The 16,345-nt window shown below is 37.4% G+C and overlaps 1 protein-coding gene across 5 annotated transcripts in view; it reads left to right on the forward strand.

Moving 5' to 3' along the window:
- TRPS1 (transcriptional repressor GATA binding 1) overlaps positions 1-16,345 on the forward strand; it is a 211,438-nt gene that overhangs the window by 61,654 nt on the left and 133,439 nt on the right. For all 5 annotated transcript variants that reach the window (XM_027645623.1, XM_027645626.1, XM_027645628.1 and 2 more), the window contains one exon: positions 1,611-2,214. In XM_027645623.1, the coding sequence (XP_027501424.1) occupies positions 1,611-2,214 (604 nt within the window). The remainder of the gene's footprint in view (positions 1-1,610; positions 2,215-16,345) is intronic.

A 16,345-nucleotide genomic window follows, 5' to 3' on the forward strand; every position in this document is an offset into this window, starting at 1 on the left:
CACAGCTCGCTCTCCCACAAGTAGATTTGGTTGCCATAAGGCTGTGTGGAGAATTGCTGAATATATTTTTTACATAACGGAACAAACCCATCTAGTCGCTTAAAATGAATGTAAATAGAGAAAATGACAAAAAGAAAACTGATATTGCACAAGGGCTAAAAAGCTTGAGTCTGAATATGTACTCATGTCTTCACGCTGACACAACTGCAAGAAAATCAGACAATGTAAATAACATATGGTTTGTTTTTCCAACAAAAGGAAAGAAGGAAGACAAGGGGTTTAATAAGTTTGGCAAGTTGTCCTTTCTAAACTATCATAGTCTATAAGGGACATTTTGTGTATCATTCCAATTCTACAAATGCATCAAGAGCCAAATCCTACTCTTAACTGAAGTCAATGGGAGTTTTGCCATCGGCTTCAGAGACAAAGATTTGGCCTTAAAAGAATTAATTCAAACAGCTGGAGTTGTCAGGGCAGTAACAGATTTCTCATACAAGTTTTGTCCTGTGTGGATAGCAAAAAGACTCATTTTTTACCTTGGCTAAAGACACTGCAGTGACTCTGAATGCCTGGGGTGTGGATGTGTGAGCATGTCTGTAGGGAGAGAAGCTCTCTTAGAGTTCCATACATTTTGGAGGACAGAGGTGGTATTTCGCTCTGCGTTGGTAGGATGCCGGGCGCAGTGGGGCCCGGAGCCTGGCAGAGGGCTCTGACCGCTCCTGTACTATAAACAATTATTCATAATGGCGCTACAGAGCTCATAAACAGTGTTCTGTTCCTATGATAGATACAGTAAATGGGTAACATGTTGTTCTCATATAGCAACATATGCTTTACATAATATAGTAATACAGTACTTTATATAGGCTTTTAGAGTAAAAACAGGAAGGCATATTATTCCACACTGCTCCACAGCTCCTACCCAATAATATCTGTATTTGACAGGAAAACACAGTTTGTAGTGACAGAGCCAATTGTTTTGCTTTTTCTTTAGAGTGACATCTTTCAAAGTTATGTTAAAATGTGTTAGAGAAAGAAGAAGTACTGTGTGTTGTGTACAGTCTTCTGTCCTTTCCTGTCTACTTATCCATAAGTTAAGCAGAGCTCCATTCAAAATCATATTTGTCAAGCAAAAGTATATGAAATTGGTGGAAAGTAAAGGAATTTTTGAAACATTTTAACTTTCTAACATAGATCTATATTATATAAAGTGTGGGATTTTTTTATAAAAAAGAACTATCCTCTTCTAACTATTTGATTTTGGTTGACAAATATGTGTTTCTTTAGTGTTTCTACTGCAGTAGAAAGTGAAAAGTGTATTGCAGCAAACTGAAGAGAAAAAACAAAAAATCCCAGTGAAAATTTTATAAAGTTTAGAATAATGCAGAGAAATGTGAATGAGCGATAGGAGGCCATTGCAAGGCATGGGGGGGAAAAACCAGGAGGATTTTTGCCTTATTGTACAAGACACCAAAGTAAACCTGCTTGCTTTATTTAGAGGGGATCACACTGAGTTTGATTTATTTTCTTAATCTTGGTAGGTAGAACCATTGTAAGAGGGAAGGCCAAGGGGAGACTCTTATGTTAATAGGCTTGTGGTTTTCTTCCAGGAGAGTACACAACTGCTACAAATGCCGCCAGTGCAGCTTCACAGCTGTTGACACTCAGTCACTACTAGAGCACTTCAACACTGTGCACTGTCAGGAGATGGACATCACTACAGCCAATGGGGAGGACAGTCATGGTGTTTCGTCAATCAAGGAGGAGCCAAAAATTGACCTCAAGGTCTACAGTCTGATTAATCCAGACCCCAAAATGGGGGAGCCCATATCTGACAGCATAGTGAAGAGGGAAAAGATAGAAGATAAGGAAGCGCTCAAGGAGAAAGGCTGGACTGACAGCCCCAGTGATGATCTTCGCAACGTGACCTGGAGAGGAACAGACATTTTGAGGGGGAGCCCATCATACACACAGACCAGTCTGGGCTTATTGACCCCAGTGTCCGTTGGCCAAGAGCAGCCAAAGCCTTTACGGGATAGTCCAAATGTCGAAGCTGCCCATCTCGCAAGGCCCATGTACGGCTTGGCAGTGGAGAGCAAGGGTTTCCTGCAGGGCGTGCCAGCGGGAGCAACGGAGAAACCTGGGCAGCTCACCCAGCCCTACTCTGGTTCCGGAGACAGCAAGACAAAGGACGAATCCCAGTCCTTATTACGGGTAGGAAACTATTTCTTTTTTCCTCTTACTTTTTGTGATTACATGTATGTTATATTTAATTAGCCATGCAAATGATTTCTTCATGTCTGGAGTAGTGTGGTTGGGGTTCTTTCAGTGTGTGGAAACAAACAAACAAACAAAAATCAAAGGAAGACTCAAATCTGTAGAGCCAAACTGGCAGGTAAATGTTCCAAAGTGTTACATAAAATAATCTATATATTGATGTAGTATTAGTAAGCAAGTGCTTCTGCTTTTGCTGTTTAGCTCCGATTGAATTTTGTTTAATCATTCATGCTAATTGTGCAGGTTGGTCATGCATTTGAAGAAGGAAGGTTTAGAACCCCAGAAGGCTACACATCTGTTACACTAAAACAACTAATCACCTCTTAAATTTTGTGGTGACAGTTCACACTTAAACAAGATTTCGTATTATTACATATCTAAGAATATGAAACCTCAGTTAAATATTAATAAAAAGTAACCTTTTTTTTTATGAAGCAACATAATTATATATCAATTTTGACACTTCTCTGGTTGCCTTGGAAGCAAAAGAAAAAGAAAAAAGAGAACAGGAAGGAGCTCGGGTGATAAAAGACGGCAAATATTTCCTACACCAAATAATTCCTATTCTTTTTTTCTTTAATAAAAGGACCTATATATAAGCAGCTTCCCCTTCTGGTGAGGTATGTTTTTCCCACTGTAGAGAAAACTGGGTTTAGAAAAGGTGTCAAATTCTGAGGACCTGAACAGAGAGACAAATAAGTACCTTCCTCCTGGAGTCATCACTACATGTTTTCATGTAGCAGTGATAGCTGCTCCCTATCAGAACTTATAGAAACTTGCCACAGGAGTGGTTAGTGTGCAGACAAACCTCACTAGAATGGAAGTGATGATCTGCTGGTTTCTTTTATTGTCTTTTATAAGAACATTTATAACCATAGCATCCATTACTGTAACATGTAAGAAGAAGACAAAAGGCAAGATATATGTTTTATTCCATGATCTGCTAAGTTTATACATAGGTATATTTGTCTCTGTATACATATAAGACTTAAAAGCTCTTTTAAATAAAGTCAGTGGTCTTAAAAGTATTGCAGTTATTCTAATTATAAAACAGCATGTCTGTCACTTAAACCCTGCATTCAGTTTAGGGAGACCACAGACTTTGGTACTTTACAGGCCATGAATAGTTATTGTTAGATTTTAAATGTATGAGAAGCAGTTACAGTATGACAGGTTCCCTGTTGCTAACCTGGATATGTGCTCACTGTGGATGGCAGGATTATATTTCTCTCCTCCATTAGAAATATGTATTAACATATAGACATAAACCCATCTAGCAGTTGAATTCATACTGTACATATGATGCATCCCACTTCAATTCTTGTAGTGGTTTTTAGCTGTGCACAGAACATATTGACCAGAGGAGCCATTTAAATTGTGGCTTATCAGAATACAAATAATTTTCCTTTATTTTTTTGACTACTAAAGAATGAAAAAAAAAAAACAACTAAACAAAAATCTGCAAATTTGCAGAATCAGTTCTATAAAGGTCTAAATTTGATTGGTAGCTGGAGCCTAAAATCTTAGTAAGCAGTAAAATAAGGCCATTATATTATCTATTTTAACTACTGCTGAATATATAATGGGAAACTGTATACTGGCTGCTTCTTATGCCCTTTGAAAAAAAAATTTCAGACACTTTTTAGAAGTCTTTATAAAAAACCACTAATATATATATGTATACACATACACATATATATATATATATATTTGCATACATATATATATTTAATTTTTTTTTCAAATTAGTATTTTTATCTAACTGGAAATATTTTGAAGGGTTCTCAGAAATACGAAGAACCCATAATTTCCATGTTTTTCTGAAAAAAAAGTCTTATTCTTCTGTATTAACAATCAATATAAATTAGTTCATCGCTTTTTAAAATTTCTACTATCCAACTTTTCTTTTATGTCTTTTAATGATTTATTAGCAGATTATGTCTATACTGACTGATAAAACCATATCAACACCCTTAAAATAGGAATTACTTTTGGGTACACCATTAGCTGCCTTGCTCTTTGAACTCTGTGGTGCTAAAAATTTCTGGGTCTTTTCCTTAGTTACAATATTTTAATTTTCACTTTTCTTCTTTGAAAATTGGGCAAGTTGCTTTTGTCAGTTTGAAATATTAAAAAAAAAAGGAAGGAGGTTAACTTTTTTCATCTGCTGAACAGAGTCCCTAATCTTACATATTTCATCATGATTGATGGATAGAGGAAAAAATAATGAGAACTGAAACTTCTTTAAGGTAAGGGGTGATCTGAAGGATTAGGAGGTGTGGGAGTGTGATTCTGTGGGTGATATTAGTTCCCTCTTCCTCTCAGTTTGTGGAAAAGATGATAGAAACCCAACTCCTTTATTTTGCTCTTGAGTTAGTTTTCTGTAGACAGAGTTATGGGATGCAGTACTGGAGCCAGGAAATAAGAAGACAAAGTGATGGTCAGCTCAACCATTGGGAGCTTAGTGTCAAATATTACCTTACCATAGGCATGTCTGGGAGCTCACTTGGCCCAGGCAGAATTAGAAATTATTCAGAAAAGAACTTACCTTCCATTATTGAAAAAAGCAAATTTTTATAATTCTCTGAAATAAAAAAAATACACTATACTCTTAAGTAAGTCTCTCATTATTATCCACTTCTGGATACATTTATTTTTCTAATGTGAAATAGCTAGTAGGACTTGGTCCTATCTGAAAGCAAAGTGTTAAATCAATACATCCTTCTGGTATCACATAATGAATACTCATGCAAAACACTGTATCCCAGGACGACTGGTGACTAGGAAACAAAACCTATAATAAAATCACTGTGGACACCTTAATTTTTTTCCCCCCAAAGACTGACACAGAGGAAGCCAAAAATTTGGGATTACTCAGTGAATAAACACTGTGAGAAATGGACTGAAAAAAGAGTCCCTAACACATCCCTTTGGTTGTACTGGCTATTCAGTATTTGTAAAGTGGTTCTACATATTATAAATGATTTATAATGATTTGACAGTAGCAGCAACACTGTGTGCTTTTCATTTTTTAGTTTTCCAATGACTGGGAGAAGGCAAAGCCGAGATCAGGTTTTTTCACATTTTTTCATATAGATAGAGGTTGATACTACAAGTTTAGAAGTGATTAGCATTTTGATAAAATATCAGAGACAATAAAAGTCAACTGGGGAAGGGATGAAAATATACCTTGGCCCACAGAAATCCCTAATGCTTACAGGATAATTTTAAATTTTTGGAAATTACTTGGAGTGGCTTTCAGCCATTTTTATGCTGTTTCTTACATTCTTTCCATGCATGATGGCCATGGTCTCCTCCCCAGACTCTGTGTTACAGTAGATTATTTGTGGGAGTCATTAGGGTAAGATTTCTAAAGGCCTGAATCTTTCGTGACCTTTCGGGAGCTGGGGATGGTGCAGTGGTGAGAGCTCAAACTCTGCACGTGTGCAAAGACACATGTGCAGTGGATGCACCTTTTTTCCCGGGAGTGCTTCTAAGCTGTGTGTGTGTAACAGAATCTTTCTCAGGGGCTTGATACACTTCTGTGAGTAGCTTTAATTTATTTTTCTTATTAAAATATTTCCAGCAGCTGTACTTACACTGAATTGGTATGTTTTGCAAATGGGAATTACCAAAAATGTACCTCAGCGTGGTACAATGTAGACATTATTTCTGCTCTTCCTTAGAGTAGCTGATTTTATAGTTTAAAGATTTGTTGATACTGGAAGGTCTATTGAGATGCAAAAATGTTCCTTTTTTTGGGTAGCACATTGGCAGCCAGCAGAGTCCAGACCAGGCAGATTGTTTAATGCTTTGACAGTGTAGATCTTGGACAGCGGGAACTTTTTGCTAAACTGATTTTAAATGAAGTGTCCTTTTTTTTCGTATGTGTGGGCACTGCAGAACTAAGTTTTGTGCAAAAATGAGAAATTGTAGCCTGAGCTTTCAGACCTATGCACAGACCTAGTTAGCCCACCTAAAGGTGTTGATGTGCACATCATACTTTAGCCAACACACATGCAGAATAACACAGATCAGCGTGTCCTGTGGTGCCACATGGACCTGCAGACAGCAAGGAGACTCCTGTGTATTAACCATAATTCGTGTAATGGAGGGATTTGTGTACCATCAAAGGGAGAGAGATTGTCACATTATTGCAAAGGTAGTGTTGATTTTTATCAAGGTGTACTGAAGGCTGTAACATTAAATATCTAACTGAGGTTATGTTAACCTTTGCTGTGAGCTTTTTATATGGGGCAAAGGATAAAATCCGCTCTTCTATTAAGCTGAGATTATTTTCACCATAATGATCAGACTGTTTACACACTACAAGAAATCACGGCATTTCAAGAAAGTTTCCATTTACTTTAAGAAGAGTTATTTTCTTTTTGGCTGTGATATTTGCACTTCTGATATTTCATATAGTGTTCTGTCTAAAGCTGTTTAGATGGCTTTAAATTTGGGGGAGGCAGGAAATCAGAAAAAGTTATTTACCCTCTCTGTGTTTTGCATTCTCCTATGAGGGTGATTGACAGTGCTCATTTTAAAATAAGAAATTGGTATGAAAGCATTAAATTTGCATATAATTGATTTAATACCAGTGTAGTAAATATCAGACACAATCCCTAGCGGTAAAACATTATTTCTCCTATTATAAAGCACTGACTCCTGTTATCCACAGAGTTGGATTCCAAATAGATGCAAAACAGTGGGAATGCTGAGCTGGCCTTTGTGATTTCCAAAAGACTTCTCTAAACATTCAGTTCTTGGCCAGAAGGATAACATACTTTTGAGGTAAAACCTGCCTCTCTGATGCTGGTAGAAGTATTGCTGCTGCTGCCTTTAGGATGAGCATGATGAGCAACATGACAAGGTTCAAGCACACAGAGTGGGATCTTGGTTTAATTGTGATTTTTCGGTACTCGCTACAGGGTAACACATGGAAGTTTTGGTGCACTTTGGCATTATGTCCCACTTCAACCACCTTTAGATAGCAGCATCTTAATGATATATCTACAGAAATAAATTTAATGCATATAATTGTATCACAGTTCTTACTGTTAATTTTGTGGAGGTCTTGGATGCTGCATCTCATCCGTAGGCCACTTCAAGAAAGAAAAAGCAGCCCTTTAAACAAGAAACATCTGAAATAGTTTCCCTGTAGCTGCATCTCATTTTTTTCCCATTTCCTCTGACTCTGTTAGAGATCTTTCAGGAAGTATTTATAGTCAAGGCCATTCACTGCCATACGGGTTCTCTAATTAGCTGAGGGGAACTCAGCAGGCACTGTGTCTTACTAATGCACAGAGCGCTGGCAGGTCAGAGAGCTGCCAAAGTCTCTCATTTTTTTTAGAAGCACCTGTTTCCACAAGTCTCTGCCTGGGGATGTAGTGGGCTACTTTTTTAAATATAACTACATCCTGGAAAATTACAAGAATCCTCCAACAAGGAAAATGAGAAAATAAAGTTAGGACTTGAAGAGAAATGTTTTTGAAGCTTCATGTTTACAGTGCAAAACCGAGACGGGTAAAATCCCTGCGCTGGTGAAGGGCTCAGGAACGAAGCTAAAGTAGCTTTCTGAAGGTTTTCAAGTAGTTTAGAAACAAACATGTACTTGGCTGCTTTTAGTAACTACTGGAACCAAACCCATATGAAATTGAATGTTTTGCATTACTCATCCTGACAGAGTGATCAGATAGGACTAGAAAGTAACTTTTAGAAAAATGTTAACCTGCCCAATGAAAGGCATGTTTCTGGTTTTTGTGTGGGGTGTGTCTGTCATGTGGTGAGACAACCCCACCTCGTCCATGTTTACCCATCCAGCAGGGCACAGGGTTTTTTTTCTTTTCTTTCTTTTTTTTTCCCTCCCTTTTACGAAATGTGGTTTAGAAGAGAATTAAGTGATAAAATCATTATTTGGGTGGGGCTCAGTAATAATGTGAAAGGGCAGCAGCTACGTCAAAATCCTTGATGAAAAGGTGAATCAGTATGTGGAACAAAGGGATGGGGAGATGGGTATGGGCCTCCAGGCTGTTGCGTAAGCAACAGGGTTTATTGAAGTTGCTATGATCAATAACAATGATTCAGGCAGGGAGAACTGAGATAATTCTTGATTTAAAACAAGCTGCTGCATTTGGATAGGAGAGGTTGTAATGCAGATGAGAACAAAAGAGTGCTTTCTTGTATTGAATGGAGTGGCCAAAACAGATTGACAGTCAGTGTCACATTCAATTAGCTCCATTTTATATTACCCTTCCTACTTCGGGTAGGAGAACCTCTCTTTTGCTCACTCCGATTGGTATTTGGTGTCCCAGCATCGGTGAGAGAGAGAAGGGTTTGTGCATTGGTTTCACCTGGATGCCACATGCCTGCACCTGGGCTTGGTTTGCTGGGTGAACATCACTCGGTGAGTGAGGCAGCTGCTCTGTGCCATCACTGCCATGGGGAATGGCAGTATCAAACTCGGCAGGAGGGTAGGAGTATCCTTGGTTCCTGGGTACAGTTCTCCTTAGTAGCTCCCACTGCTCTGGGCTGGTTGGGGGTCTGGGCACAAAAGGGGCCCTCAGCACTGTCTCCTGGCCTGAACAGGAACCCTCGATGTGTGGCAGGTCAAGCCAGAGCCTCCGTTCCCCTGGGCTGAGTCTCAGAGCTCTCCCTCCCGGCTTAGCCTCCCTGCGCTGCTGAGCCGCCCCTGCTGTCCCTGATCAACAACCCGGTCCTGCAGCCCGTGTTCGAACCCCCTTGTGCTGAACCGGGCCCATGGAACGAGGCAATGTCATTTTTGTAGGCGTGACCAATCTGGTAAGCAGCTACTTTTTTTACCGTCTTCAGATACATTCCTGATTTTTTTTTTTTTAATTCTTCATTGTGCTGACAGTGGCTGCAGGTTGGTTAAAGCAGCTGGGTGTGGGGCACAGCTGTGGGCACTGCAAAGGCAAACAGTGAAGCAGCAGCTCCCTCCAGTCTAAACAGTTTGGAGAACTGTCAATGGGAAGCCTTGTTTAAAATGGAAAGTAAGTAAATGCAGCTTCTTGCATGATGACTAAATTAACGAATTAGTTGAGCTTTACCAAAGTTTTGAAACGTTAAGTGCGACTATAACCATTAAACATCCCTATTACTATTCTGTACTGCCAGTAGCTCTTAGCAATAGATTGTATACCTGAAGTGAAATGGAAGCTTCATTTGTATTTAAAAACTAAGGATAATCTTTGCCAAACTGGGTCTAATAAGAAGCACACATTCATGTTCGAGGGCAGAACTTGCTGCTAACATGTAGATTTTCAATGGAAAATTAAATTTCATAGATGAATGCAGGCAAGGATTGTACATAATTCTATTTTTATCTGAAGTACTATGGTGCTGAACAGTGAAAATCTATGTGAAGATACTTGCATCTGGAAGTGCAGAGTTGCTTTTCGTGCTGAATTTCAGATGACTCTCTGCATGTATTAAAAGACAAAATAAATATATTCTTTTAAAGGAAGGATATTATGATAGACAGCAAATAAGTGTTTGATTTATTGAACTAAAAGGGAGCATTGTAATTATAATTTATTTGAAGGAATCCAGATGCTATCCACATTGTAACACATTCAAAATGGTAAAGATTTAAAGAGATTTATGAATAAACAGTGCACACACACGTTCTGTGATTTTTTTCATGGAGATATCTAGCGCTGTTAATACAGCTAGATAAAAATGACAATTCCAGAAAATAGCTGTTAGATGAACAGATGTGTGCTGAAAAAGAAATACGTGTGTGGGTGTGTGTGTGTGTATGTGTGAGATATGCAAAAGATTTTCTGGAATGTCTTTTTTTACCTTGGCACTCCTCAAAATATGCATGTGGTTACCTTCGAAGTAGTCTTAATTTTAGGGTCTCTAATGAGTCCAATTGATTTAGTGAACAATTTCCTGCTTAATATATTTAATTTAATTCTTCTACCAAGTTCTGTTTGTAAAATGAAGCTTTATAGTGGCTAAGTGATTCTTGCTGACATTTCTCTAGGCATTTTTTTAGTAGCATTATATATATTTTAGAAAATCTTACAGTCTTTTTTGTAGTGATATAATAATATATGTAATATAAATCTATAAGTATATGTATTCCATGTTGCATGCTACGTTACTTAGAGTTCAGATAGGATGTATTTTTTAACATAAAGATGAGAAGAGGAACAGGGATGTTTTCCTTTTTTGCACTGTGCACAGTATTAGGTTTCTGAAACAAATGTGGTATTGGCAGCCCAGGCTGTGCAGCACTTTACAGGCAGCTTGAGAACAGCCTTAGAAATCTTTCCTGAGTTTGTGTATCCCTGTGCTGCCTGAGATTTTCAAATCTCAGTTTGGTGAATCATGTTTGTCCTAGTCAGATGGTTAATTCTCTATGATTTCTTGTCTCTCTAGGCTTTAGTCTCCTGATTCTATTAGTAAAATGGGAATAAGGGCAATTTCCCATCTCAAAAGACAAGAGTGAAGAGAGACATGTTAAACTCTGTATTGTGCAACAGTGCTATCGTAGTCAAAGCAAGAAGAGCCTGATCCATAGGCATTCTGAATCAATATTCCTGGTTAACTTCTCTGGGTGTGATGATGTAAACTTTTGCAAGAATACCAATGGAAGAGAAAAAGTGAAGAAACAGATTATAATTTTAATTTTATTAAAATTTCTATTCTTTCCTTCAGCCTGGGGGGGAGAGGGGGAAGAGGAGTAAGGCATTTGCATTTCTTCGTTGACTTCGACCTCATTTTGGTTGATGTGCCTCTGATGTGCGTGGTAGCAAACTACACGTTTTCACTTATGGGAAGACATCTTTTAACGATGGCTTGCAGTGCAGTCTTTAATCATGTAAGTTGCCTCCAGCACTTGCTGAGAGTAGAATTCCACCCTCTCCATTTTCAGATGGATTGTACTTTCGGCTGTTTCTCCTTGCAAGACTGTCTGTGATTTGAAAATTATCTTTAAATTAAAAAAAGTGAGGAAAAAAGAAAAATAATCAGAGCATTTGTCAAGAAATTTGCTATGAATGGGAATGAGGAGCAATGCAAACAAGCTTGAAATGAGTTTTAATTCACATGTTATTCTGGGAGCCTACAATTTCTGGTTGAGAAAATGGCATATTTTAGGTCTATTTCCTCCAGTTTTTGGCATGGAGCAATGCCTGTTTTGTTCAGTCAGATGTTCAAATGGGAATTTTGGATGCTTAGAACTAATTTTAGTAGGTGGGGGGCAAATTTATTATGATGCTACAAATAGAGTTTGATCACAGCTGCTTCATTGCAATTATAAAAATTGGCTGTGAATCGCTAAAACTATATTTGCTGGTTGAAAAAAAATTAATCTCATCTATACAAAACTCTGTCTTGTTACCCTTAAAGTTCTGAATAACTTTATTTATATACACAGTATTTTGAATTTGACTTGATCATGTTGCCAGAGTATTTTCATGCCTCTCTCCCTCCATGCTCCAACAGTGATAGTGTGCTCAAAGGACTCTCCCATTCTTTCCTGAAGGAACTCCTTGTGTTAGGGTAAATTTCTGAGCTTGTTCTGAAATTACAGTAAATCACACACAGACCTCTTAAGACTTATTAAAAAATATTAGAAACTTCATTGGAAGTTGGGCACTTCAAAGCTCTCCCTACTCCAGTCTGTACATGACTAAAAGGCTGTAAGGCAAACACCACAAGGTGAAAGCTTTCAAAGCAAAGCAAAACTTAATATACAGCTATTATCCCCTTTATAAGACATATGGAGAATAATATTTTTACATATTTATGAGGATTTTTTCTGATAGTAGCTGCTTTAATGTTCATGGATTTATGCTTTTGAGTTAGAAAATACTGAGTTGTACTTCATATTTTTTTGGTGTTTCATGGAAGCTCCTCTCTCAACCCAAAGTGAATGTATCCCAGACCTGTTTAAAAGCTTGTATTGTGCAGAATAAGCTTAGTCAGCATGTTTTTTCAGAAAAGTGTTTTCTTCACAAATCAGTTAATGGACTCAGCTATGGTGATAATTTTGGCATTCCTCCCTCCAGCTGATAAAGACAAATCATCTATAAAGTTCTCAATAGACAGCACAGTTCCTTTTAGCATATTACTGAAACTCATTTATATTTAACTGAGGTGTTCTAGAAACTTAAATATTTCCTTTTGTTTAAAATTCTCATAAACCCTACTTCATGCAGTGTTTGAGGGGCGGGGAGAGTTAATGGAAAACGTGATTAAAATCTTGTAGGCTTCAAGGCTTGTAAACATCTTGGCACCTACATATGTTTGTGTGCATGCATGTGTATGTTTACTAATTTTAAATTAGGTTAAAAATTAGAAAGAAATTAAAAAAAAAAGATATTGAAATTAAGAATGTAAAAAGGTTTTCCAGTGAACACAAAACTCCTTTAGTTATTTAACCAAATGGATTGTAAGGCAAGTATTAATAACTTTTAAAGCAAAGAGCATGAACTTTTACAACTTTACTGATTTTTCCATTATGGAAAATTATGTCCTGCTTAGCAGAAGTTTTAAATCTGAGTGGATTTTTAAATACATCTTCCATGCTTTTAAGACTGTAATCTTAATCATCTCTTAATTGATTTGCCTTTGCCTTCTAATAGCCAGTTAAACATTTGAGGGGAAGAGGTCCTTGTGGTGGTTACCCATAACAACTGTCAGAGCATATGTGATGTAGGGACTTAAAAAAATTAAGAGTATAGTTGATGTCTGTTAAATTTGGACCCTCAGTTTCTTGGTATAATGTTCCGCTAAGTGACTCCTCACGTTTTAATCAAACCTCATGACCAAATGTGTGTATCTCAGGAGAGGTGTTACATTCGACTTCAGTATCTCGAGCTGGCACTGGTGTAGACCTCTGGACCAAACTTCTTCTGAAATGCATAATTTCAGTGAGCGAATTGACAATCTGGAGAGCAACCGTAATCATTGCTAAAGGTATTTGAGGGCTTTCGTAGTGATACCGTCCTTAAGAAGTGAAGCATAAGCCATTTTGGGCACCAGTTCCTCAGGTATATATATCACTGTTGTAAGGAAAGAACATTTTTAAAAACACTGAGTTGAGAAATATTGTATCTGTGCTGGTTCTGTAGGTCCTGGATAAAGAAATTAAATTTTGTAAGCATTGGGAAGTGAACAGGAACTTGATCCAGCAGTCCATAGTGAAGGGCTCCCAATGCCTGGAGAGCTGCTGGATGTGCCTGGTGTTCCACCTGGTTGTGAATGCCTCTGGACCCCTGCTGTCAGCTGTTTTTATCAGTATAGATCTACTTTTCTCTTTGCTTGGCCAGGTTGCAAAGAAACTTTGCTGTAGCCTCTCTTTTCTTGTCTTCTTTAGCTTGGTTTGGCTCTCTCCTCCCTCAATCTTTCGTGGAACTCATGTTTTACTGTAGTAAAAGTAATTAAAATTCTCCTAATTTGGAGCTTTCTTTTGAAAGAAAAATTACTAAACCATTCATTTTGTTATAAAAACTGTCTAGGCTTTCTGATCTGCCTTTCCTAAAATATTCATCGTCTGCATTGCAAATGGAGGCTTTCTGATGGGGAGAGATTAAGAAAAATTGTCTAAATCTTCTCCTCGGCATCTGCACTTTGCCGTGGTTGGAGCCAGGGTGCTGGTCTACATGGGCTCTGCTCCGACAGGTTCCCTCTGGAATGCCTACCAGCATGCACGTAAATGGCCCTCGCGATCTGATACCCTTCCTACCAAAAATATTCTCATGACCTCGCTTGCTTTCATCAGCAGCGCTAAGTAAACCTCAGCTAGTGGAAGGAGACATGTTGGAGCACAGCAGAAGAGCAGAATGGGTGAAACTACAAATTGTTAGTCTGTTAAACACAGATTATGTCTTTGGGTACAATTGCATTAGAGACTGAATGAGTCTGGATGGGTAGTAGCTTGTGGAAGTATTTGTTATGACAAAACCAACTTTTCATTAATTGACAAAGTTATCCTGTTTTCCTCTGTAGTCTGGCCAACTTCAAAATGTTTCAAACTAATTTCAGACTTGTAAAACACCGTCTATCAGATACAGACATATGGATTGAACTAGTAATTTGCTTGCCATCTGCTGATAAAGGAAGCAAGGCGTCTAAGTAAAAAATGAAGAATTCCCTTCCTCTTCCCCCCCATTGGAATGTCATATGGTGCCTTTAGTAGTTGTTTGTATTGACATTTTTATTGATTGTTATGTAAAGTGTTACATTGCATTGACCTGAATCTGCTTTGAATCTCATAATGATTTTTTTTGTTTACAAAATATCCATAATCATTTGAGTCTATAAATAATGTTGCTAGAAAATAACCTACTTTAAATCTTAAAAAGTAAATTGATAACCATATTGTCTGAAACAAGAACAAGCATATTTTTCTGCTCAGAAGGGAAAAAAAAATGTTACTAACAAGAGTTAAGTAAAATTGTATTTCCTTTTTAGTCAAAATTTCCCCTTTTCTCCTGAAAGACAGGATAAAGTCTAGGAAAAACATTGCAATTCCCAACATAAAACCAAACAAACTAATCAATGAAAACTTTTCTGTGTAGGGAAAAATGGACTCTTGAGCTTTCTGGATTCTTCTCTGTCAGAGTCTTTTCTCACCATCCCTGATAGTTTCTGCAGGTCCAGAGTTTGTCCCCCAAATTTTTACCAAGGCTTAGCTGTACTGATGATAGCTATTTTGCATAGGCCCTGGTTGTCTCTGGGAATAATAATAGTACTCAGCCCATAATGAAAGTTTAAGTGTTTGTTCTTTTAGTTAATGCTTCCTGTAAGTTTGTCCATATTCATGAGGCATTTAGAGTTTCTCTGTTTAAAAGTGACTTAGCAAGTACAAAACAAAATAACTTCTCAGTAGGCACACTGCTTTCATGTGTAATAAAATATGATCTCAATCAGTACTTCAATACCTGGAACATTTACTAGTTAAATAATAATAAATGCTTGTTTCAGCCCTAGTTCTCTGTAACTTTTTCATATTTACAAGTATTTTATCTTTCATTGATTTCTTTAATACATTTTGAACAGACGGTGCTAAAACATTCACAAGCTATGTTCTTTAACATAAGTTATGTCTTCATAAAAAATGATACTCAGCTGTTGATTTTCTTTGGTAAGATAAGCCTGTTTTTTTCTGCTGCAGTTGGATTATTAATTACCAGATGTGCGGGATGTAAAGAATGTACCAAAGAAATATGGGAAATCGCTACTTGTCCAATATGCTGTTTTCTCTTTTGTAAATATCTTTGTTTTTCTGAAAATTGATGTTCCTTATAATAACCTGCAAAATCTATGAACAGTGCAGAAACCTAGTGAAGAAAACTTGGTGCCTTATTTTCTCGGTGTGGTTATGTATGGGTTCATTTGAAAAAAAAAAAACACAGTTATATAAATAACAAGTTTTCCGTGACCGAGAGTTAATTACCATTTTACATTTGGAATTTACGCTTGCAGAAAGTTATCACAACAGTAGGAACATCTTAACCAATGGACATTTGTTGCAGATGTGCACATAGAAAGTGGTAGCTGTGACAGCAACAAGTCTGCAAAAGAGGAAAATTCACATAGTATTGGTAGTAAGAGCTTAGGTAAATGCTCCCTTGATGGCTTATGGAAGGCCTTAAACCACAAGTACAACCACTAGTAGTACTATTACTGTATGGTTTGCCTTATGCTTCCCTGCTGTTTTTTATGGCTTAAGTTGCATCTAGTATGTGCAATCTGCCCTTGTGCTGTGTTTCTATGCCATGTTCCAGTGCACTTATTCTAGATCTACTTTGCATCTGGACCCATTGGCTTTTATTCTGGTTCTGTTTCATTGAAAACATTTTCCTGCTTGTAAATTTTAATATTTACGACATACACTGGGATGTATATATCAAAATATTTTTATCCTTTCAAAGTTGGTTTTTTTTTAAATAGGATTTCATAAAAGGGTTTGAAACATATGATGTAATTTATAAAATACAGGCATTTACAGTATATTGGCTGCAGCAAGAGAATCAAATTACTGCTAAGAAAATACTTCTTCACAATGATCAGGAGCATATTGGATGTT

This window comes from Corapipo altera, unplaced genomic scaffold, assembly GCF_003945725.1.
Source record: "Corapipo altera isolate COAL_440 unplaced genomic scaffold, ASM394572v1 51, whole genome shotgun sequence".
Taxonomy (NCBI): domain Eukaryota; kingdom Metazoa; phylum Chordata; class Aves; order Passeriformes; family Pipridae; genus Corapipo; species Corapipo altera.